At 35.1% G+C, this 24,892-nt stretch overlaps 1 protein-coding gene across 8 annotated transcripts in view; it reads right to left on the bottom strand.

The window, feature by feature from the left end:
- pan (transcription factor pangolin) overlaps nt 1-24,892 on the bottom strand; it is a 192,467-nt gene that overhangs the window by 82,944 nt on the left and 84,631 nt on the right. For all 8 annotated transcript variants that reach the window (XM_073089949.1, XM_073089953.1, XM_073089948.1 and 5 more), the window contains exons 3-4: nt 18,760-18,823; nt 3,051-3,151 (exon numbers count right to left, since the gene is read on the bottom strand). In XM_073089949.1, the coding sequence (XP_072946050.1) occupies nt 3,051-3,151; nt 18,760-18,823 (165 nt within the window). The remainder of the gene's footprint in view (nt 1-3,050; nt 3,152-18,759; nt 18,824-24,892) is intronic.

Here is a 24,892-nt window from a genome sequence, read left to right on the forward strand (position 1 = left end):
AGTTGTATTTCGCGGTATCTTTTTTCGTTTCTTACTGCGTACAGAAGGATTTGTATGGCTGAGGTGCATGCGTAGTGGGTTAGGTTGATATTGACGCGTACCCCAGTACCCCACGCGTTCGATTTTTAATGCTAGTCATTTGATCTTTTGAATAGGGATCTCTGAAGAACCACCGCGTCTTTTCAAACGATTGATGGCAGCCAGCTCTCGTAAAACAAAAGGCTAATAATAAGCGGTTTTGTTTTCACTTTCGAAGTATTTGTCCTACTGAAGCTTATTAAATTTTCTTTTAAGTTATCGTGTTATTTATGGGTCATATTTAAGGTAACGGTCATCAACATTGTTAGCCTTTATCAATCCCACTGTTGGGCATTTTCTTTTTGGTCTTCATTGTTAATCTATATCCACCATGTTGTCCAACGGGTTATAGATTTATTCGACAATATATTATTACGTATTATAATTTAATAAAGTCCACATATGATTAAAAAAACTATTCAACATATTACTTCATATTTTTACTATCCCACTAGTGGGCACGGATCTCCTCACATAATGACAAGGACTTAACCCATAGTCCACCCCTTCTAACCATAAACGGATTCATAAATCCATCCAAAATAAGTTTCCTCTCATCTTAATAAGTTTCCTATATCTATATGTAAAAAATCCATCAAAATTAAAACGATAATTAATTTCTAATACACACATATCTTCGAAAAATCAGATACATCATACAAACATCTTCCACGAACAGAATTAGAATCAGATTGTCTCTGCGAGCACGTGAATGCAGGATGAAGACAGAAATAAAAACTGTTTGTGTTACCATTTCCGGCGGTCCGCGTTCGATCCCCGGCCGAACACGTGGTGCGGTTATTACGAGGAAATAATCCAATAAAAATAGTATCTGGACGATTAAATTACGGTGAAGATTCATCTCCGTTTATTCATACTGGTGCGTGAAAATAAACACATTTAATTTAGATGTTTGTGTGATTGTAACGTGATTTAGAGTATAGTTAGCTTGAGGGTTAGTTATTTAGTGTTAGGTTTAGTGTACGTAGTTAACACGTAGTTAACGCCTCACGTTGGTCCGAGGTTCAATTCCCAAGTAGGCATTTGAGTCTTTAGTACTCATTAGATATTAACTACATGTTTTTAAGAGCGAAGGAAATTATCGCGAGGTAATCAACTTGCCTAAGACTTTTCTAAAAAAAAACTCCAAGGTGTTTAACATTAACCAATTAGCACTGGATTAAGACCGAAATCTTTTTTAATCTGACCGGAAAAGTACCTATTTTGTGCGCGAAGCAGTTCTATCGTTTCAGTGGAAGGATGTGCAGCCTAACATACATATGAGGCGACCATCTGAGTCCTCGGAGTGCTACGCAACTAATAGCGGCTTCAGGTAGAACCTCCTGTCTAGAGTTGGTTACAATATCCATGGGCGGTAGTAACAATATACCACCAAGAGGACTGCACGCTTGAAACTTATAAAATAAATCGTAATTCAAACATGTCTCTCCTTATCTCCAAATTGATATCGCGTTAAGAATGTAATTTTTTCATCGAGTACACGTTATTTTCGATACGTTACACATACGTCATGATAACGATAAGATAAGGGCATCATCGTTACAGATGATTGTTTGTACCATATACAAAGGTTTGTGATTTGCTATGTTAATATGTACAATGTACATAGGTAGCTAGATCATAGATATTTGGATATACATTATCGCTCATTTGCAAGTGCTCACTAGAAATGGTTATATTTTGAGCTTTATTTGGTAAAATTTCGATATTCTTCTTTCATAAACGAATTGACAAAATTTGAAGTTGATATTTTTGTACTTATGGGAGACCCAGATAGGGTGAACCATCTGGGTCTCCACAATAGATATGATTCGATAACATAGACAAACTTAAAGTGAGGTTCTAATTGAAAAAAACTATTTTGTTTATTGTCATTCCTAGTTCTGCCTAATATCATAGAAATGTTAAATACTGTGTACTGATTATAGTTTCTTGGGGTCTCTACCTGGCCTACATGAAACTGAATAATTTAGTCTGAATTTTCATTTCCTTAGACTAAATAAATTAGTTTAATACTGTCACGAATCATTCCAACCTTTTTCTCAGAGGTAGTAATATTGTCAGGGAGCTCAGACTTCAATCCAAATTGGAATTGGTCTAAGATGACTATGGGCAGACTTACCATCAGAAGATTTACATCCTTTATATTTCATTTTAATAAAAAAGTGACAAATTACCGTATTGATAAAGTTTATAGCAAAACATAAAGTGCAGTCACATTTTTGGATATCTTTAATACCATATAATGTTCACTATCAATACAGAAGATTAGTTTAAAATTAGATTGATTTATTTTTAATTCTTTTCTCGTTGATAAAAGGCTTATTTAGTTAATACTCTGAGATATTGGTATTATTTATAAATTATGAAATATATTTTCGTTATTTACTTCCAATATTCGTATTAAGTAAAGGAATTATGTCCTCGCATATTTTATTGTCGAAGGAAGAAAGCAAGAAAACGTAACAATTGAAACTAAATAATTCGGTATCGTTATTTTCTAATATTCATTCATTTATAGTTCAAAACAAACAGACAGATTATTATGGGTGCCTCTTTGAGCCCGGCGAATCCCGTGACAAAATGTCATATATCAAACCTTACAGTATCCAAGTTCCACGCCCGGTTAAATGAACAAAAATGGTGAATTAAGGTGTTATTCAGGGTCTTTATTTTTGGGTACTTATACTTTTGGGCATCCATGCCACTCATGACAAACCGAATATCCCCGTAAGGCCCATTCCTTATTTATTAAAAATTGTTTTTTTTTTTCACTATTGATTACTTACTTTTTGATATTTTAATTAACAAAATTAAATGTATAAATATCCATTTCTTACTGTATTTGAACTTTGTCACGACATATTGCAATACCACAAATCATTAATTATAATAAGTAGTTCAGCAAATTTCGCAATGACGCAAGTAATTATTGAATTAAGGGCACTCACCATGGAAACGGGTAGAGGGTGCGCTCCGCCGTTGGGGTAAGGGTAAGGCGCCATCAGGTAACCCATGTTGAAGCCCGCTGCCGGATGCGGATCGAATTTACCTGGAAAACGGGTAAAAATATATTAAATTTATGTTTAAAAATAAAAAAATAAATGTGATAGGTGTTTCTTATAGATTCTTAAATGGGTTAAGATTCAAAATACTGTGATTCATTCTTAATTATACGTTTCTATTTTATTAATACACGTACCTATATAATTGACCTATGCGACACTAAAAAAAAACAATTGAAATATCATCTTAATCTCATTACTTAAATAAGTCTAGATTGAGACTTCTGTACCTACTGTTACATTATGTCAAATGCCTTCTAGAACCTTTCTTTAGAAGATGCATTTGCCTTTAACAGCTCCAAGATATAACTATCAGGAAATAAATTCAATCATATAGTTTTATATATTTTTTTATAATATAGAAGTAGCAGACGAGCATGGACATCTGTAATCAACCCCAGATAGGATTAGATATTTCTACCTGAGGTCGGCCACAGATGCGCCGCTACCCCTGAGGACTAAGCTAGAACGCCTCGGAAAATATGTCTCCCTTACCACACCCTTCAAAAAGGAACACAGCAGCGCCTAACACTGCTATTATTAAGAAGAAATAGGTGTGGTGGTGGTGCCGCCGGAGTCGAACCACAAAGGGTTCTACCACCTTGAAATATCTTTTTGAGGTGTTGATTTGAAAGGAGGAAGCAAAGGATGACACAGAGATATTTAACAAGTAAGGGGTATTAGATTTTGTATTCCTCGTACATGGATTCTACCAGTCTGCCATTGACGATAGTGGAAAAGACCGGCAGATGTCACTATTATTATAAGACCACAGATATCGTAGACACCAAATGTTTACAAGCCCTGAGATCGAATCCATCCCACCCAATAAATCAGAAAGCCACTTAGGATCCGCAGTACAATATTAACGAAAGTACAGTCGGGCAAATAAAGGAATCGCAGAGGGCGGGGCGCAGACGAGAAAATTATACCCAAAGAGGCATTTACTCGTAATTGCGCGCGACTGTACTGTGCCTATTTAATGAAATGTACCATTGTTGAAGTTTTGATTCTGAGTTTTTGTGTGTTTTATAGGAATTTTGGAAATAAACAATCGATATTGTTCTTAACAACAATTTTTAGTTCCGCTCAATCATATGAGTCTATGAAAATAAGGAAACAGTTGTAAAACAACAAAAGTCGAGTCCTTATTCAAATTATTCTAGAAAAATCCCACGACATATTTTTAAGATGTATAAAAGTTAAAAAAAAAACACCGTAAATTGTCTTAAAAGAAGACTAGCACTTTACACTAAACGTCTAAAGTATCAAAAATATTTTAAAAAATTATAGCAGAACTCTTATGAAAAGTTAAATTTACTTGACACAACTTACAACTTTTTTGTAGATATCAAAGAAAAGTTTTCATAAAAGCTATTACCAACTCTTAAACTTTTAACATTACTTATTCACAACTTTTTAATCATAATTAATCTTTTAAATGGATTAAAATGTAGAGATGTAGAAATGTACTTTCTTACTGTTATGTACAGACTGAATCTAATAGAGTAACTACAGAGTATCTACAGACATTCAAGGTGTCATGTCAGACATAATCATAATTATTTTTCTATATGTAGAATACTTTCACAGGCACGGCCCGTGTCTTCACGGTCGCACTGTCTGCCACATTACATTTCTGTACCCTTACCATGAGTTTTCAAAACATCCCACAATTTTACATTACGTTTACTCAATCCATTATTCTGTTCCGTTTGCTTAGTAGACTGAGTAAACGTAACAATAAGTCAGTGCTCAAGTCTGTTTGTCTACCTTACATGTTCGCAAAAAAGATAGACAAAACATAAAGCGCCATTTTGTCAATTTAGACATTTAATGTTATGTTAACTGACACTATAGTTCTGATACAATCCGCTAGAGGCGCTGATTGGAATTTGTATGGGCAAATATGTAAACAAATACCAAAACAGTCATATTTTTCAAAACGTTAAAAACTCATGGTAAGGGTATTGTAGACATAAATGCAACTTTCCACTCCGTTTTTTATTCACAGACATTGAATGTATTAGACACGGGCCGTGACAGACAAATCATATTTTTCTATACAATTTCAAGAGACTGTGTTACAGTAGATATAAATTCGTTAATACACATTGTATATAAAAATTGTCTGCCGCGGCACGCGTCTGAAACGCTCTATGTCTGTTATAAATGCACCTTTACACTTCTAACATTACTTACAGCCTTCAGTAATAATAAATCATCTAAATGGATTAAATAATATCCCCGAGCCGTACTTTCCCACTATCATGAAGATTCCTATTCTGATTACGATCCCAAGTCGATCCTAAGTCGAACAAAAAAAGCGACAAGGCCGTACCATTCTTTTCTCGAAGCATTTTAGGTGGGTTTTTCTGGACACATTGTAAATAAAAAATGTCTGCCGCGGTACGCGTCTGAAACGCTCTATGTCTGTTATAAATGCACCTTTACACTTCTAACATTACTTACAGCTCAGTAATAATAAATCATCTAAATGGATTAAATAATATCCCCGAGCCGTACTTTCCCACTATCATGAAGAGTCCTATTCTGATTACGATTAAATCTTTATTATGCGAGATTGGAGATTGATTTGATAAGTGACAAATTTACACACGTCACGCTTCTATGAATTCTTATTGTGTTTTGTGGCCTCCTAGGCTTGGCACCTTATGTAACATATTAGAAAATATAAGTATTTTAAGCCACTTCAACTATTATTATAAAAAATATTGTATTTAAATTATATAACTGTCCGGCTTGGAAATAAACGTATTAAATGCTTAGCTTAACTACTTGATTACACACTTTGGGATTATGTATACCGATATTTTATTTTTTTGATTCATGATTGATTAGGTTTCGTCCCCACCCCCCACCTAGTAGGTGTTCAAGAGCTGCTGTATTGTACTTCGAAAGGCTTAGTCGTACAGTGACTTACAAGACAATCCTTCCTTCCAAATCTTTAGATGGAGCTCAGGTGGGACGTTAGTTTACCACCAAGAATGACTAATCTTCTGATGCCGTGCTAAGAGACATACTTATCCGAGGCGTTCCAAATCATTGCTTAGGTAGCAATGCATCTGTAGCCGACCTCAGGAATCTAATCTTATCTGTGGTTGATTATAGATGACCATGGGCGGCAGTAGCCACTAACTAAGCTAACTACTTCTATATTATAATAAAAGATACTCTTCACACATACAATCCAATTCCATACAAAACATACATCATTCATAACTAAAATCATATTTTCTCCAGCATCCAGAATAAGTGCACCCACGCCTTTTCAATTTGTCGGCAATTTGGCCGGAGCGTGGAATTATTCTGATGAGTGCCCGCGACCGGACTAATGGCGTCTGCACTTTTAGATGTTATTAAAGAAGATTATTTAATAGTAATAGAATCTCTGGAGATGGTTTCTTATTTGTTTATTCCAAGGGTTAATTCAAAGGGTTAAAGTATTTATGAAAGATGCAGTGTTTTTAACAGGTTGGACGTTTATGTTGTTTTTTTTAATAATAAAAAAGTAGGAATCGAACGTAGGTAATGAGAAAGAAGGTAAGTGACTACTGACTACCGGTTCCTACCCCTGAGGATTAAGTTGGAATGCCTCGGATAATCATATCTTCCTTGCCACACTTTCAAACAACATAGCAGCGCTTAACAATGCTGTTATTAGCCAAATATACTCGTAAGTGTGGCGGTGGTAATTGTGAAGTCGAACCATAGAGAGTACAAGAAGAGTTCTTCAAATCGGAGTGTAGAATTATTCTGATGAGGGGTCACGACCGGACTAATGGCGTCTGCACTTTGAGATGTTATTAAAGAAGTTTATTTAATAATAATAGAATCTCTGGAGATGGTTTGTTATTTGTTTATTTCAAGGATCAGTTAAGTTATTTAAATAATATACTATGTTATTTTGTAAAGGATGGACTTATATCTTATTTTTAATACATATAATAAAGTAGCAAACGTGCTTTCAGTCCACATTATGGTAAGTGGCTACTGCTCGTTATCTACCTGAGGTGGACCTCTGTTGCGTTGCTACCCTTGAGGATTAAGCTAGAATACCTCGCATAAGCATGTCTCCTTTACCACACCTTTCGAACCACAGCGCAGCACTACTTTTATTAGGAAAAAATAGATGTGGCAGTAGTGCCTGCGAAGTCGAACAACAAAGAGTTCTTCACCCTCAGGATTTAAACAGGTATGTCAGTATATTTTACTTGTACCTACATTAAATAAGTCTGTTGTATTTAATAGAAAATTACTATTTTAATTACATTGTCATGTCGTTCAACTTAACAAATCTGGCACGTTGCTAGTATCACCAAGTCGCTAAAGGTTATCATCGAAAATTACTTTTATTTCCTCTAATATGATAAAGTTATCACTTATGTTAATTCGAAGAAATTGCATCGCTTTTACAACGCCCGATAACATCAAGGTCGTATTAATATTAAAATGGTTTTCAATTTGATTAATTATCTAATGAATATGAATAAATTATTTTGTTGTTAGTATTAGGCATTACTATGCGGATGTTGATTCTGTAATTCTGTTGAAATAAATTTGTTAGAGGTTTTTTTATATTTTTACGCATATTGAGGGTACCTTCTTTTTTGTTAACGAGGGAGAAAACCTTCAAAAAACCTTAGTTTTGTCAGCCCAATATACCAGTGCCCCGGGGTCTATAAGGTTGACTGTAGATGTGGTAGCTCTTATATTGAGCAGACAAAACGAGCTATATCACAACGTATTAAGAACATATCAGCGCAGTCAAAAAGAATGACCCGAAGAAATCTGCGGTAGCCGAACACATGCTTAGTTCAGGTTCTAACTACTGGATTGAATTACATAAACCTCAGGTGAGCTCCACAGAGCGTCATTACTTTCCTCGTTTAGTAAGAGAAGCAATAGAGATCAAGAAACGTCGTAGGAACTTCAACAGAGAAGATGGTTTTAAGTTAGCCCAAACGTGGAATCCAGTGGTTAGTTTATGCAAGTCACAAATAGTATAAAGTACGGTGCGTAAGGATACTGTTAGTGTTGTGTGTCGTGATATGGAACACCGCAGTTTCGCCATGACCACGATCCATGCAACTGGGTCGAAATATCGGCAATAAAGAAATTTAAAAACGCATATCGTGAGTACCCGATACTTAATAAAATGTGACACAAAAATTGACAAAACGTAACAATTTCATGCATAGGTCTACCTCATACCAGCTGTCTAAAGCCCTGATGAATTGTGGTTTAAAGGGTATGTTAAGGTGTTAAGAAACACTTACGCGAGGCATTACAACTTAGTCCCATAGCAACGTATCTTTAGCGACCTGAAATAGGACTGCAATACTAATAATATGTAAATGCCCAAACATATTTAACACAAAAACCAAATCCAAATTTAATAAACAGCAAACATTCATAGATCTCGTAAAATAATTCTCCCATAAAATCTATACTAGGCATATTCTCGGAACCGCTCGCGGTGGGTCCAAACCTAAACAAATATTGACGGATCGCCCCGTATTAACCATGCCAGCACACGTCGTGTATGAAGCGTGGAATACAACTTGTCCGACGATTATGGATGCTACCGGTGGGTATTTTTGTCTGTTTGTCCCTACATTTCGGACAGACATTACTTAAACAATTTTGAAGGTGAGAGAACCATCTGTGGTTCGCCTCTGGCGGCACTAAGCTACACTTATTTCTGTCTTATAACAGCAGTGTCAAGCGCTGCTGTGTTCTGGTTTGAAGAGTGTTGTAAGGTAGTCACGCTTTTCCGATACATACTAGCTTAGTCCTTAGGGGTAGCGGCGAATCTGCGGTCGACCTCAAGTAGGAATCTAATCTTATCTTAGGTTGATTACAGATGTCCATATGCGACAGTAGCCTTACCTTCAGGTGGATCTCATGCTGGCTCGTCTGTTACTCCTATATTATAAAATTAAAACGTTTTTTCTATAATAACAAATAAGATATTCGTTGTCATCCCTTTATCGGTCCGTTTGTAGGCTCGTTCAGAACATAGTCCACCGCACTGATTAAGTGCGTATTAGTACTATTAGTAGACTTCACACACTTTTTAGATTTTTTAAAAGAATTCTCAAACGTGTCGATCACTTTAGGTTTCCACAAGATATTTTCTTTCTCTAAAGCAAGTGATAATTAATTTCTAATATGCACATAGCTTTAACAAATCGGTATCCTTTCCCACTCTTTACAGTATCATTATCACCGGACATAATGCGAATAACATCATATATAACCATAAAATGAGTCAACTCCATCATCTGATTTATACTGCTCCATTGTTATTCCACGACTTTTCCAGTTTATTGGAATTTTATATTTATTATGCACGTTTATTTGTATTTTATGGCTGCATTCAATTTATTGGAACACTTTGATATATGTCTTGTTATAAATCTAAGCCAGTGGAACAAAATGCCTTTTGGTTAAATGTTGGAGTGATGATTCTCAACTCCCAAATTATAAAAACGCTTTGCATGTTACTGACGGCCTAAATCCCTCTCACTTTGAGAGACGACCCGTGCCCAACAGTGACCTAATATTGGGCTGACGAAACGACAAAAAGACGTGTGGTGCGTGTTCAAGAGTAAGACAAACTTCATAAGGAAACCTGTACTACAACTTAAAGCTCAAATGTAGTCTACCAAGTCGCACTCGGTTAAAGATTTGACGCCTTCTTACTCTGAAAGGTGAACCACATAATAATCAAAGAAACTAAGAAATAATAGAAAAGGCAATTGATAAAACACATAATGATTAATTCCGAATTCTTTGCACGCCAAGCGGCCCCTAAAAGTCGAAGATGCAAAGTGGCCGCTTTGCGTGCTAGAATTTTAGCCCCTCCAGTGACGATATAATACGTATACCTACGGATTCAAAGTCTGCTAAAATGGTATAGTAATATTTGATCAAATTCAATATCTCACATTTTCCCTTTGAGTAGGTAGTCCTTACGTAAGTTATAAAAAACAGCTACCTGGGCGTTCAGGTCACCACGACGGGTCGGAAACGGATTCGGTTATTAACAATTTTGTGGTCACTCCATATTATTAGGCGTTATATTACTAATTTACAAGCTTGTTTGTTTTTAAGGATAAAACCATTTTTTGTGGTCAGAATCATGACTCAGATGGTTAAAAGTAGTGGAGTTGGTAAAAAAGATTTCTTCTAAAATAGTTTCAAACACTCATAAAAGCACTACGAATTCCTTTGCCTGGGTAGTATGGAAACTCATATAGATGACATAAAACCCGGGTCTAAAACAGAAATTTAAATTAATCGTTCATATGACTACCGAGAATCGAACCCGAAGCCTTCGTGTTAAACCGATACTCTAACATGTAGGTCGACAAAAATATCTTTCGAATTAATATAGGACTTGTGAATTACGAAACTTTCAAAAAGTATCCTAATCTTAAATCTCCTACCAATTATATTCATCATTTTTTAACTATCAATTTTGGTCCTTCGAGCCGGATGCGTATCTGATTTTAACTTAAGTTACATCAGATTATACTCGAAGAGCTTTCTTTAATTAAAACAAAAAGCTTACTACTTTTTCCAACTTGAATGATTGATGAGTGGTCCAAATCTACAGGTGTTTGGGTTTAGTCCAAAACTTTACAGAGCTTTAGATATAAACTAATATTACCAAGTAGTAAATATTATGCATCGAGCTCGATAAATATAGTAGAAATATGTAGAGCATATCTTTGTCAATATATTTGTATGAAATTTGTGACTAAATTGTGAGTCGTACAAAGTCCTTAGAATGCGGTTGAGTTCCCCTCAAAATATATAATACAGAGCTGGAAATACCACACTCTAATCTTTTTAGCAACAAAACTATGAATTATGGCAGATAATATTATCCTAAAACGTTTCAAAATAAGTTTTCTAACGACTGTTGATATATTTCGGATAATTTGTGTTTCTGAAGAAAGGTGATTATGACTATTATTATAAGAAAGCATTGCAAGGGATAATAAATTTGTACAAGTTATTTTACGTGGAATTTGCATTTTATCAACAAAAGGGAACTTAACACCTTATTAATTTACTAACGAACTTACTGCTTTATTTTCTATTTAAACCAAGTCTTATTTTTATTAAGCAAGCCACGAAAAAAAATCGCATAAAAACTGCATCCTCACGTTAGCAGACAATATTTTAATTACAACAAAACAAAAAAGCTTTCATAAAAGCTCTTTATTATCCGCTATCTTTTCTACCTTGGGCCATCCGTAAGCCCAGCGTAAAAAGCTCGTTAATCTAACGACAGCGCTCTAATTGTGGACGCATATCAACTTCCAATTAGAACTTGGTAATGACAACATGCATCAGGACAAGTTGCGAATGTTCTGGAAGGTACGATAAAGGTATTGTTAGGGTTGGTGCTTAGGTTTTGTTGTTTTATTGAAATAACTAATAAACCAGTATACAGCTTCTTTATAATACAGGAATAAGAGATGATCATGCAGCCTTGATAAAAAGTGGCTACTGCCGCCAATGGACATATATAATCAACCCCGGATTAAATTAGATTCCTACGCGAGGTCGGCCGGAGATGCCGGCACCCTTGAGGACTAATTTGGAGCTCCTCGAAAAAGTGTGTCTCCCCTACCACACCCTTCAAGCCAGAACACTGCTGCTATGAGGCAGAAATAGGTTTGGCGGTGGTGCCGCCGGAGTCGGACCACAAAGAGTTCTACCACCTTCAAAACATAATCTATGCCATCCACATATAATCAGCTCATACCTCATATACCAAAAATTATAGTGACTTTGCTATAAAGCTAAGTATTTAAAGTTCCGATTAGATTGGTAATGACAAAACACGCATGGAAACAGGTAAGGAATTGCGAATTATACCCCGTGGGGGCGAGGGACGGGGACCGTAATAAAGCCACTTGGGTGAGTGCTTCGTAGGGTTGGCACTTAGTGGCATGGATTCGAACTCATAAGAGGGTAAGTACTATGCAAAGTAATGATTTAAATGACGGTTATATTCATAGACATAAAATTTGATATAAACGCTTTCTATACTCACAGCCCCCACACTAGGATTCCATGTGTCGTGGGTACCAATGGACACACACATAGACAAATACACGAACACCCAGACCCAGAAACAGAAATCTAAATTCATCATTTAGATATCTGTCTGGCCGGGGATCGAACCCGGGACCCTTTGCGCGTCAGACCGGTATGGTGGCCGCTCCGCCACGCGGGTCGTCAATATGTATCAAACACGTTAATAAATAAGTTTTAATATATTTAATGTATATTGCCTGGTCGTGGATTGAACCCGTATCCTTTATGTAGCAGTGTTTGCAAAATAAAAACTTGACTATCTAAAAATGTAGCCATTTCACTCCTACCATTTAGTTGATGACTCGACAAGCGATTTCTCATTTGTTAAAATCTGTCACGCCGTTTGGGCTACAGGGCGTGGCAAAGAATAAGACATTTACATATGTAAATAATGATGGCATAAAAAAAAGAGAATAATTATTATAATAAAAAAAAGACAAACCCACTGAGTTTCTTACTGGATCTTCTTAGTAGAGGTCGCGTTCCGATCCGGTAGTAGTTTAAGAAAAATATTGTAACTGACAATTTGTAAGTGCCGCCGTTGGCCTATACAAATAAATATATTTCATTTCATTTGTGCTCGAAAAACATTACCCTCCGCAGTCGGGTAAAAACATTATTATTTTTAATAGAATCGAATGACTCGTAATGAGAAATCCATAATAATTTATTCCTTCATTCATTATAATATTATTTTTTATTATATTTTCTAGCTTTTGCCAACCCTACATACAGCGTGAGAGCAGAACATCAAATAATGCCTCTGATAGGCATACGGGAGTTGATTCAACGTACTTACGGATTGGCCTCCTTTGTAACAGGCCTGCGTTGCATTGTACTGAAGGGCCTTACGAAAAATCCCTTTTAGAACCTCGAGTGGTAATGTGGTTTTCTTAATTAGCCTTTAGTAAGACGTGAGGATGTGTGGTATGGAAAATTAGAGCATAAGTGTTAAGGGTATATATGCATCGTTATAAATATTACTCAATAGATTTGAATAGATATAATATATATATGTTTTTATTATTCAGATTATTTGTTACTCACGCATAAAAGTTTTTAAAAATACATATTACAAAGCATTATGTACCTATTGCTTTGTAGGTAATATTTTCCATGTTTGTATCTGTATTTAAGTGCTAGACAAGGACTAACTTGAGGTTCATACACATATTTTCAGAGATTTTCAAAAATAACTTCAATTGCCTAGTCTTAAGCCTTTAAAAAAACACAAATTACTATAAAAAGATTTTTCTCTGACCTTACGCACGGAATAATTCTAGAAAAGACAACCTATTTCAAACTAACCATTCAGGGCAAGACAAAGAACTTCATAGGGAATAACTGGCTACAAAATACATATTAACCCATTTACATTCGCAAATTATAACCAACACATTGTAAACGGTATAAAAACAATGCACATAATTCGTGAAATACACGTATTTCAGTAAATTCATTAGATTAATCAACGCTAATTGACCATAACTCGTGGGCGATAAAATCCGGATTATGAACATCATTAACAGCTCATTGGCGGCACCACAGAACATATATTGTACAGAAAGGTACTTTCTGAATGTACCAGAAGTCACGAGACTAAAATTGTTATTTTCATCTTTGGTATATAAAATACTTATTCACCGTTTTTCATTTTAGTTTAAAATATTAGTATTTGCAATATTTATAAATAAATTAACTTAACATATCATAAAAAATGAAAGTAATATTAGTTACTCAAAATCCTAAAAAAAACTATACAATTTTTTGTACAAAGGTAGGAATTACAATATTATAATAATATTTTTTAATTGAAATAGCTAAAGAAATATTTTAATCGATTTGCATGTCAAATTTCGCCCACTTTCAAACCTTTATCAATACTCAGTAAATTATTTTATAAATTACTACTTATTATTAGAGTTATCTTAAACCTTAAATTTACCTAAAACACGAGGTATTGTTCCTCAGGGTATTTGTGTCAAAAAATCGGCACGTCACAAATCATTGTTGATGTGCTAATGTACCGGCCGTAGGTGCGAATATGGATGCCATTTCTATTCAATTTTAACCCTCTGGTATCAAACGAAAATGTGCAGCCGATGACAGCGGCGTAAATTAGTGGATTTGAATTTGCTTATTTGCTTGTTTAGTTATTAATATCGCAATACTGGTTTGGTTAGCAACTCTAATTTAGCATGGCATCAAATATTTAATCTAATTTAGGGTTCATTGGTCAACGCAGATAAATAAATGTTAGGTAAATTACGTATTCAATTGAATATTGAAGGTAGGAAATACATGATTATGATTTATTGAAGGTGTAAGTTTTATTTAACTTTCTTAGTCAATAACATCAGAAACTTAATAGAAATCAATGATTTACGGGCTAATAAAATATTAATACGTAAATAAGCTACTTTTTTACCTTAATTGTTAAATCAACTTCTCTGCTCCTACCCTGATAATTTTGTACAAAAACTCAGTTAATTTTTTTATTGTACTTTTACGGCTTGTATAATTATTTAGACGATGTTTATGAAATTTGATACACATACAGTTAGTATTATGAAATTAAACATAAGATACTTTGAATGCCAAAAAACAAAAGCATAGAATTTTTTTACAACAATAATATCAATATTTTAACAAACATCATTACCGTCGAAAATCTTGAACAGGCCAACACGAGCAGAGCCATAAGTAAAGTTAGTGTAAAGCAAAGGTCATCCTCCGATGCAGTATCTTAACGTCACTCCTCCCGGGTCGTGGCGAGCTGATCAGATTAGACCCGTAACCGGTTCTCGAAAACGTCCAGGGAATAACAAAAAACGACGCTAATAACAACAAATAACGAGGCGTTCGAGCTGCGGGAGTAGTGATGTGCGCGTTGAATCAGGTGTCGATTTTTTTTGTGACATCGCTATAAAATTATAAATATTTTCCTTTTTACAAAACGAACAAATTTATTTTCTAACAAAACAGCATAATATGTGTGTAACTTCAAATGTACCAAAGTATTTTGACCATACATGCTTAAGTAATTACATTTAAATAGACAAGAAGTTAGTAAGTCTAGGTAATTCTAGGTCTAGTCTAGGTAGGTCTAAGTAAGTAGGTCTAGTTCTTATATTTTTCACATTTAAAACTCGAAGCTAAACTGCTTAGCTGCTTCAAGATATTCAGCTGAAAATATTTCATCACTAGCATATTTTATTTTATTTATTTATTTATTTATTTATTTATTTATTTATTTATTTATTCGGGACTACCAACATAAGATACAGCAGTGACTATCATATACAGTACAATCATATCTATTATCTTATTGGGTAACTGTTCTTACTATGACAGGTAATCACAACATGCGTTGAATGTATAAACATACTTAAAATTACTATTAAACTATGTAGCTATAACTAATAACATTAAAATAAAATAAATATAGGTACGTCAAAAATTTGGAACTTTTTTGAGCTTGGCTAAATAGGTGGAGAAACCATCGTGGTGTACATCGAGGTCTAAGATCTTCGTAGCTAGTTTATTATACAGACGGGCCACGCGGGCCATCGGTGCATAACGACCGAGATTAGACCTGAACTGCTTAATGTGGAATAAACTGCATGGTTTTCTGGGTATCCTGGCGGGAACGTTGTATTGCAATCTTTTTAAAAGTGACGGACAATCGATAGCACCATTTATCAACTTATACAAGAATAGTAAATCTAATTGAGCTCGTCGTGTTGATAACTCCTGCAGATTAAAATATTTTAGTCTCTCTTTATATGTTTTTATAATTCTTGGTACTTTAAAACGGTATGTCAAGATACGAGAAAATTTCTTTTGAACCCGTTCGATTCTATTTCCGTATATCTTATAATTAGGGCACCATACAATACTACCATATTCAAGCTTGTTTCGCACATAGCTATTGTATAGCTGGATAACAGCAGCTGGTTTTTTAAAACTTTTTGTGCATCTCAGAATAAAACCCAGTGCTTTATATGCATCAGTTGCAATCTTATCTATGTGATTCGAAAAACTGAGTTTACTGTCAATAAGTATACCAAGATCGCGTATAGTAGAAACCTCTTCAAGTTTATTATTGGCTATGTAATATGTCGTTTGTAACTTATTTCTTTTTCTGGTGAACTTTATATGATGACATTTTGAGCTATTCAGATTCATTTTGTTTTTATTGCACCAGTCGTGAATATTATTTATATCTTCCTGTAAGTATATTGCGTCCGTAGTATTTAAAATGGGTTTTAATAATTTATATCAAATTAAATTTTATTATCAAAAGAATATTTGCAATAAAACAAAAACCCATCTGTATTTATGGAATGTTATAAATTGACATATTAATAGGGATTGGTTTAATTTGACATAAACTTATTTTATTTTACTAGTCTAGGTAAATTGAAGGAACTATATAAACGAGCACGTCACATCACTTTAGAAAATGTGTAACCCACTTATTCAAAGGAATCGCTAACACCAGTATTTTTTTAAGTTACAACACTTGATGCACTGCACTGTCCACATTATTGCATCTATCGTGTTTATACCACTTACGCAGGCGTCGCGATGTCGACTGATCGATGCTCTGTCGCCTGCTATAATTACTGTTTACTTTAAGATGTCAAACGGATTGATGCGATTAAATCATGCGTTTGTTAATATTTCATATACGATTTTACATATTAATTCTTAGTTTAGTAGCCAATTCTTGATTTTTTTCTTTTTGAGTGTAAATAAATGCAGTTCGAAAAAAAAATACAATTTCCAAGATTAGCCTATACAGACATACGGACACCTTGCAACAGGCAAAATAACAGGAAAAACAATTTTATCGATAATTAATTTCCCATCACTATCGAGAGGTGGAGTCGAACGAAATTATACGAAAATATTGTAACGATAGTGACAGATGATTATAAGCTGGCGATAAAACACACATAATTCTCACGTAATGGTCGAGGAAGACCCGAACTTATTGCTTGTCATACCAACAGCGAACGAATCGCGAGACAATAAAAGATACGTGAATTCTAAGCCGTTTTTGGTATATTAGCCACAGGAAAACTAAATGGTGTAACAACTAACGCTACTGACATTTTCATTCGACTCTACTTGCCACATATTGATTAATTGACTTCTAAATACGTAATCAAATAGACTAAATTGGAACATAAGGTGTTATAACATACATAACACTGCATCATTAGGTATATCTTATTAAGCAACATATAAATGTATCTTTAAGCAACACATAAAGTCAAGCGGTAAGACAAGGCTTTAACCGTATCCCACAAATATTTCTTGAAGATGCTATTCATATAGGTATATATTATTTAAGTCACTTTTTCGCTTATTCCAAAATATCGCTTAAATTGCTTTAAGCTAGCAGTAAGACAAACGCCTTATGGTACAATTCCAATAAGTACGTGCTTACAGAAATCAATTTCACATTTAGTGGAGTGAATTTGTCGTTGCATTATGTATGACTCTCGCTGTCTTCAACTCAGTTTATACAGACGGGTCTAGATATCTGATCTAATGATTTTAGCTTCAGATAAAGGTTTGTGCTAATACAGGGGTAATGACTAAACTGTAAATACTTTTGTATCGGTTCCGAACTAAAATATTACTGTTAAATCAGATTCAAACCGATTTCTTCTGCTTGTCTGCTGTTAATAATCTAGTCTTAAGGGATATTAGGCATTTCACAATGATATCATTTTATTGTAAAGAGATAATTAAAGTCAAAAAGGTCACTGCCACACATGATAGGATTAAATCTTAGTTAGGATCGGTCACAGAGATTTTGGGGAAATACTTGCAACGCCTTCTGTATATGTCTCTACCTCAGAACTATTGAATATTGGTTAGAATACGCAAGCTATGAATTGGATATCATGGGTCATGGCCAATATATTTCAAAAAGTGACATTTAAGATTACTTTTTCGATTCAGAAACGGGGAGCATCTTGGACTTACGCAAATCCATTTATGACACAATCAAAGATGACGTCACGGCCCTCGAAATTTATCTCAAGACAAATTATTACCTTCAAGAAGGCTGAAGCGCGCCCATTATGGTGATCGAGTGGTGAGGAAAACTGTTATTCTGAGCAACAGTGGCTTATCTGTTAGAATTCATTACGCAATTAATTGCATCAGGTTTTAATGACTGTGGTACATGGCAATGACAGGATATACTGGATACTAATCATGAATAAAAGCATCAACTATTAAAAAAATTAAGGGTAAAAGTTATGTTACTCTCATAAGGCTTAAGATAAAAGTTCATATAAAAACTCAATTCAGTTTTCCGGAGACTAGCTCACAAAAATACAGAAAATAGATTGTCACGGTACCATGGGTAACAGTAGCCTACACAATAGGAAAATTTTATTGTAGTTTTATAAATTGTATTATTGACACTTACCAAAAACAGGACTTAGGTCCGATTTCACCGAAAGCTTCCCCGAGTAAGGTTCACCGGACTTTTCCTGGAAACAAAGAAGAAAGCTTATGAGTTACATATAAATATTATCACAATTTAAATTGGTAGAAAATGGCTTAACACATTTAAAATTGAAAAATAAAAAATACACTTGTGTTAATAGACATTTGTATCTATTTCACTGCTCAAATAGTACAGGACTATTTGTGATGGATTACAGTTGGGTGTATAAATTTATCTGAAATTAATCACAGAAATTGATTTGTAACTATATCTCTATTTCTCAGTCTTTAAACCAGTGTGATATTCTCTTGTGACTCGTCAAGAAATGTCGCTGCACAACCCTGAATCATGCTATCGAAGTTTTCCAAGCATCTCACATATATAGTTCCGGACTAAGTCTAAGGAAACACTACCATTTCCCAGGCATAATCACCCCGCCTAATAACAAATCTACGTATTCCTAACCAGATCTCACACCAGACTCCCAGACACACCAGATCACACCGGTATTAAACCAGAAATAACTAGTACCTTTATTTACTAAGGATATGTAACAAAGTAGCGAGGAATTCAATACGCGCCGAAGGCATTGCGGCTTTACTTGTCGTACCTCGTTCATTATCTCATAGTAACTGGTCATCTGGATAACGTATAATCACGAGTTATTATTTTAGAAAGGTGTCTTTGTAAGCTCTGGTTGTATTTAATTTATGGTTTCAGATAGTATTTTAGGTGGTGAGAGTCACAAACGGGAATACGATTTATCTGACACCTGGGCACGAGTATCGAGCTATCGCCAAACAGCTAGTCCGCTCTGAAGTTGTTCCGACTTCCGAGCAGGTGTAGTGAGTCATACAATTTGCTATGACGACGCGATTCATTTCTATATTCAAAGCGGAAAAGCAGTTTTACGCGAACTACCTTCGTAATCATCATGTTTTTACTGAAAATTTTGTTTTTGTTTTTATACACAAAAAAATCATAACAATACAAAAGTGATAAAAATAAAGTACAAATAATTGCTTATTCCAAGATGGAATGGAATAATAATTAATATACCTTTTAATATTTGTTAGAAATGACAAAATCCACAATATTATATTAGTAAGTTATTTATAGCGTGCATTTTACAAATACTCATAGAATGGAAGTGGCGCAAGCTGCTAGCATTTTCCACCACGCTGCTCCATTGATGGCAGAAGTATAATTTGGCAACCATTATCGTCTTTGAAATCATCTACGAGTATCTTCACAAGATTTAATGACTGGCATGTAACATTAAAATCGGGAGCAACGAACCACGGAAGCGCGCATGAAATTTAACCACTAGTTACCCATCCAACTTCCGATCGCACCCGACGTTGTCTAACTTTGTCGGTACAAAATGAATGACTACCTATTGGAAGCTTGTTTAGTACCATTTCCTTTTTCATAATACAGAGGCAGGAAACGCGCATACAGTCCACCTGACGGACACCTGTAATCAACCCAAGGTAAGGTCGGAGTCTTATCTGAGGTGGGCCACAGATACGTTATTACTGACGACTAAATTGGAACGCCGAGGATAAGTATGTCTCTGTTACCACGCCTTTTAAAGCAAAAACAACAGTGCTGTACACTACTGTTATTAGGCAGAAATAGGTGCAGCGGTTGAGTCTCTGCTGTCGAACCAAATAAGGTTCTGCCACCTTCAAATTACTACATATTGGTAGCATATTTGGTACCCTTGTCTATTTAGTTATAACTTAGCTTATAATAATATTAGAATGCTTCTACAAGCATATCACAACATCGATAAGCATTTAAAATCATCTCAAACTTCAAATACCATTCAAAGGCCGTTATTATGCAAAAATTCACTAATTCACCCTTCTACTTTATGATACTCAATTCATATCAGTGTCCCTTATCCCATACTTTATTATCGAGTGGGCGTGCCCTATCTTAGACATAGATCTGGGTATCGCGTCTAGGCGTCTCGGGATCTCGATGGTAGATAAATCAGTTTGAACAGCGTCGCTAGTTATTATATTATGTTAAAATATTAATGGTTTTATACTTTATAATATATTGTATCAAGCGTTAAGTAAAGAGAGATAGGCTTATAAAATAAAACGAGATGAATAAATAACCTCTTTTTTCTGGGAAGTTGGTTAAAAATAACAGTCAACAATGCCAGTTTATTTCTTCATAATATAGAAGTTGTAATCAAGCAAGTCCACTCGATTGTTAGAGGTCTCTGCTAAACAAGAACACACAATCAACTCAAAATACAATCAATATACTAGTCGTCGGTCGGGTAGGTTATGTCCCTGTACACCCGGGACTAGAATAGGGCTACGGTATCCCCTGCCTGTCGTAATAGGTGACTAAAAGGGGGCTTCCGGGGTTGCGGGCGACAAATGTGGGAGCTCGAGCCTTCCAGCAAGCAACCCCGGGAAGGACGGCGGTGTGTGTGGCCGCATACCGTCGTAAACACCAGGTGTACGGGAGGAGCGTAAACTGCTCCCCCCAGATAAGTTGCAATGTCTTGTTGAGTGTATCAGCATCACACCCTTCAAATCATAACATGATAGCGCTTAGTGCCGCTGTTATGAGACAGAAACACAAATGCCTCCAAAATCGAATTACGTATTTTCCATCACTTTAAGTACATATATGTAAATTAAGAACAATTTCACTGTTAAACAATACGTACGGTTTAACTATTTATTGTAATTAAGCAATTTCATTATTCACAATTCAAAGTAATACACAATATTCAATAGATACTGTATAATAGTATGATGTCTGAACTAAAAGCGAACAATTTACGCCAGTTGTCATTGTATGTACGTAAACAACACCAGCCATGAAACTCTAACGTAAATATTTGTAATGAAAGTTAAATGTGGTACGACTTTTTGTAAATGGGTTATACTATTGAAGTTACAGAATTTATTTAAGCTTTTTGATAATATAGGAGAAGCAGACCCGCATGCTGATGGTAAGTGACTACTGCCGCCCATGGACATCCCTAATCAACCCCAGATAGGATTAGCTATTCCTACCTGAGGTCTGTCACAGATGCCGCTACCCCTGAGGACTAAGCTGGAACGCCTCGGAAAAGTATGTCTCCCTTACTACACCCTTCAAAACAACACAGCAGCGCTCAACACTGCTGTTATGAGGCAGAAATAGGCGTGGCGGAGGTGCCGCCGGAGTCGAACCACAAAGAGTTCTACCACCTTCTGAGCTTTTTACAGTAACCAAAAAAATACACAATGCCTCTCATTTAATTGCATTGAAGCATTTGCACTTGTGGCACTGAGCGCCATTTCAGTTAGTGAATGTAAATGTGAACTTGTGTGATATTAAGTTATATTTATATCACTTAATTAAAAACGTTGGGTACAATGACTTTAAATTTTTAAAACGTGTTGTTTTGTAGCACTTTTTTGAATGGAGAACCATAATGGTTTAACCGGGAAGACGCTCCGCCACTCATTTGTAAATAAAAACAGTTCTTGGGTAGAAATATGTATGTACGAGCTTTTGCCCGCGGCTTCGCTCGCGTTACGAAGTAATATTTTCATCCCCTATTTTATCCCCTTGGGGGTGGAATTGATCATAATCCTTTCTTAGCGAATGCCTACGTCATGACATCTACCTGCATGCCAAATTTCAGCCCGATCCGTCCAGTGGTTTGGGCTGTGCGTTGATAGATCACTATGTCAGTCAGTTACCTTTGAGTTATATATATTTAGATGTGTTATGTGAAGGATGCCCGCCGATTTACTTATGATGTGATTACCTATATCGTCAGGAGTGATAACACATCTTCGATCGGCTTCAGATGTTATATATGGAGTTGGTTGAAGAGATCCATGGGCGGCAGTGAGGCTTACCCTAAAGTGAACTATAAACTTATTTCCTACTTCAATCTCACATAAAGAATGGAAATTGGAATACCATTTGTAAATTACATTTTATCGTGTCACTAAACTAAATCAAAAACGAAAAAGTATTTCTTTTATTGAGCAGGCACCCACGTTGACATTAGTTTAGTGGGATGACGCGACCCACAAAAAGTACAACACTTTTTGTTACTTTTTTAAGTTATTCCTATGAGAATCTGATAGGGTTAAAATCGATTAATTCTACACTTTTTTATACAGTTTAAGGATCGTTTCAGACTTTTTCTACACTAATTTAAATGTTACGCGTATGAGAAACGTATGCAATATGGCACATATTGTTCCATTTTCGGTTTCCTTGTCAGCTTTTCCATTTTATGCATGATCCTAAATATTCTTGCGATTACAAGAAGCGACTGTTACTGCTCTTGATAGCTGGCCTTCACACTTAAAATATCGGAAATAATAAAAAGATTTTAACTTTTTTGTTTGACGACTAAGAAACATTTAATTTCGATGTAGATAAAGTTAAAAAAAAATATGCAAATTAAACACAATTCCCTAAATTTCCACAACAAATCCAAAGTTGAATAAGTAAGCAGACAAAAGTATTAGACAATACATTTTTATTTCCATCATATTTGAGTGATGAAGCAATAAGTAACAAAACGTATTGATAACATTAATAAATCCTCCCATCTAACCCAATATGCCTGACCAGTATCAACAGAGGGGCCATGAAATAATAGTCGGAACAAATCAAGATGTTTCCGCTTTCATTACCGAAGCACCGAACTTCCTCCAACAGTTACAAGACCAATGGACCGTTGAAAATCACTACACCTTAGTGATAGGGGCCGTATTCTGTACGTAGACGTCTTTTGTTAGCGTTCGAGATAGTTTCGTTCGAAATTCGAAGTGTTAGCGTCTTCTTGTCACGCAAGTGTATGTTTCGTGTCTAAAGTTTAAGATTAAGAATCTACAGTCTCTCTGTCATACAGGAAAATATCTATGCAATATCTCACACATGTGAGCTAGAACCGCACGCGGACGCAAAAACCCGCGTGATAAGAAAAATGCTCTTACAAATCAAGCTTTGAAGTCATATTTACTAAATAATACCTACAATTCAATTACAATAAGTACTTATAACTTGTGCATATAACTGCTTAAGACTATTGTAAGATACCTATAGTCAATGGTAATCGACGCTGTTTTAATTTGTTTAATGACACTGGCACAAAAAGTTGTTAAAAATCTCTTTTCATTATTTTTTTACAATATTTTAATAACATCTCTATTAGTAATCGGATTGTATATGATACATGACTCTACATATGCCCATTATACCAAGAAACTTAAGCAGCTGTAAAACAAATAAATCAATAGACAGAACAATAGATTTCTAGTTGAATATTACAAACAAGATTATTTAGTTTCACCTACTATTGAAGTCATCAATCATCACAATCGAGCATGATAAATTGAGATTTGAGTGATTACAGGTTATTCAACTAGGCGTTTCGTATTTAGTACGTTGTACTGTCGTCACTGGAATAGAAACGTAAACAGAAACTTAGATTGAAAAGTAAAACAATCTCTAATAAAGCAGACTTGTTTTACGCCCGTTATTAATAATTAATCTATCCAATTTTGAATTACCAAAGATTTAAATTTAACAATGTCTAGTATGAGGAAATTGTCACATGTCGACCTTTCGTAGGCAAAATATTAAATAAATTTCATAATTAGATTCATAATTAGAGAGATTTCATTTTTTTAATTAAATAATTATTGTTGTAGGCTTTTTACATTGATCACTGTATCAGTTTCACAACCAGAGTGTTTCGGGTTCGATTTCCGAGCAAGCAGACATAAAAATAAATTTATATTTCTACGTGTTTTCAGATCATAACGAGCTCAAAGAAATTAAGAGTCATGACTATATATAGGAAGCCTAAATTTTTCCTATGACTTTAAAATGAGTCATAAGTGCAGTAATTACCTATAAGAAATAATGTAAACATTCGCTATTCATCTCATAAACCACGCAAATTTCGAGCGAAAGCGGTCAAGTATCGTTCGACATTTTATCGAGTATGTCCAGGATAATCCAACTACAGCTCCTTTAGCAGGAGGGTCGTAATTGGATGAGTCGGAATCAGTTTACCCCACTCGGACGTGTTTACCCCAAATCAAGGGTAACGAGTATCCCC

Source organism: Epargyreus clarus, unplaced genomic scaffold (assembly GCF_041222505.1).
Source record: "Epargyreus clarus isolate Ecla_fem2 unplaced genomic scaffold, WU_Ecla_fem_2.2 ptg000031l, whole genome shotgun sequence".
NCBI classification, from domain to species: Eukaryota; Metazoa; Arthropoda; class Insecta; order Lepidoptera; family Hesperiidae; genus Epargyreus; species Epargyreus clarus.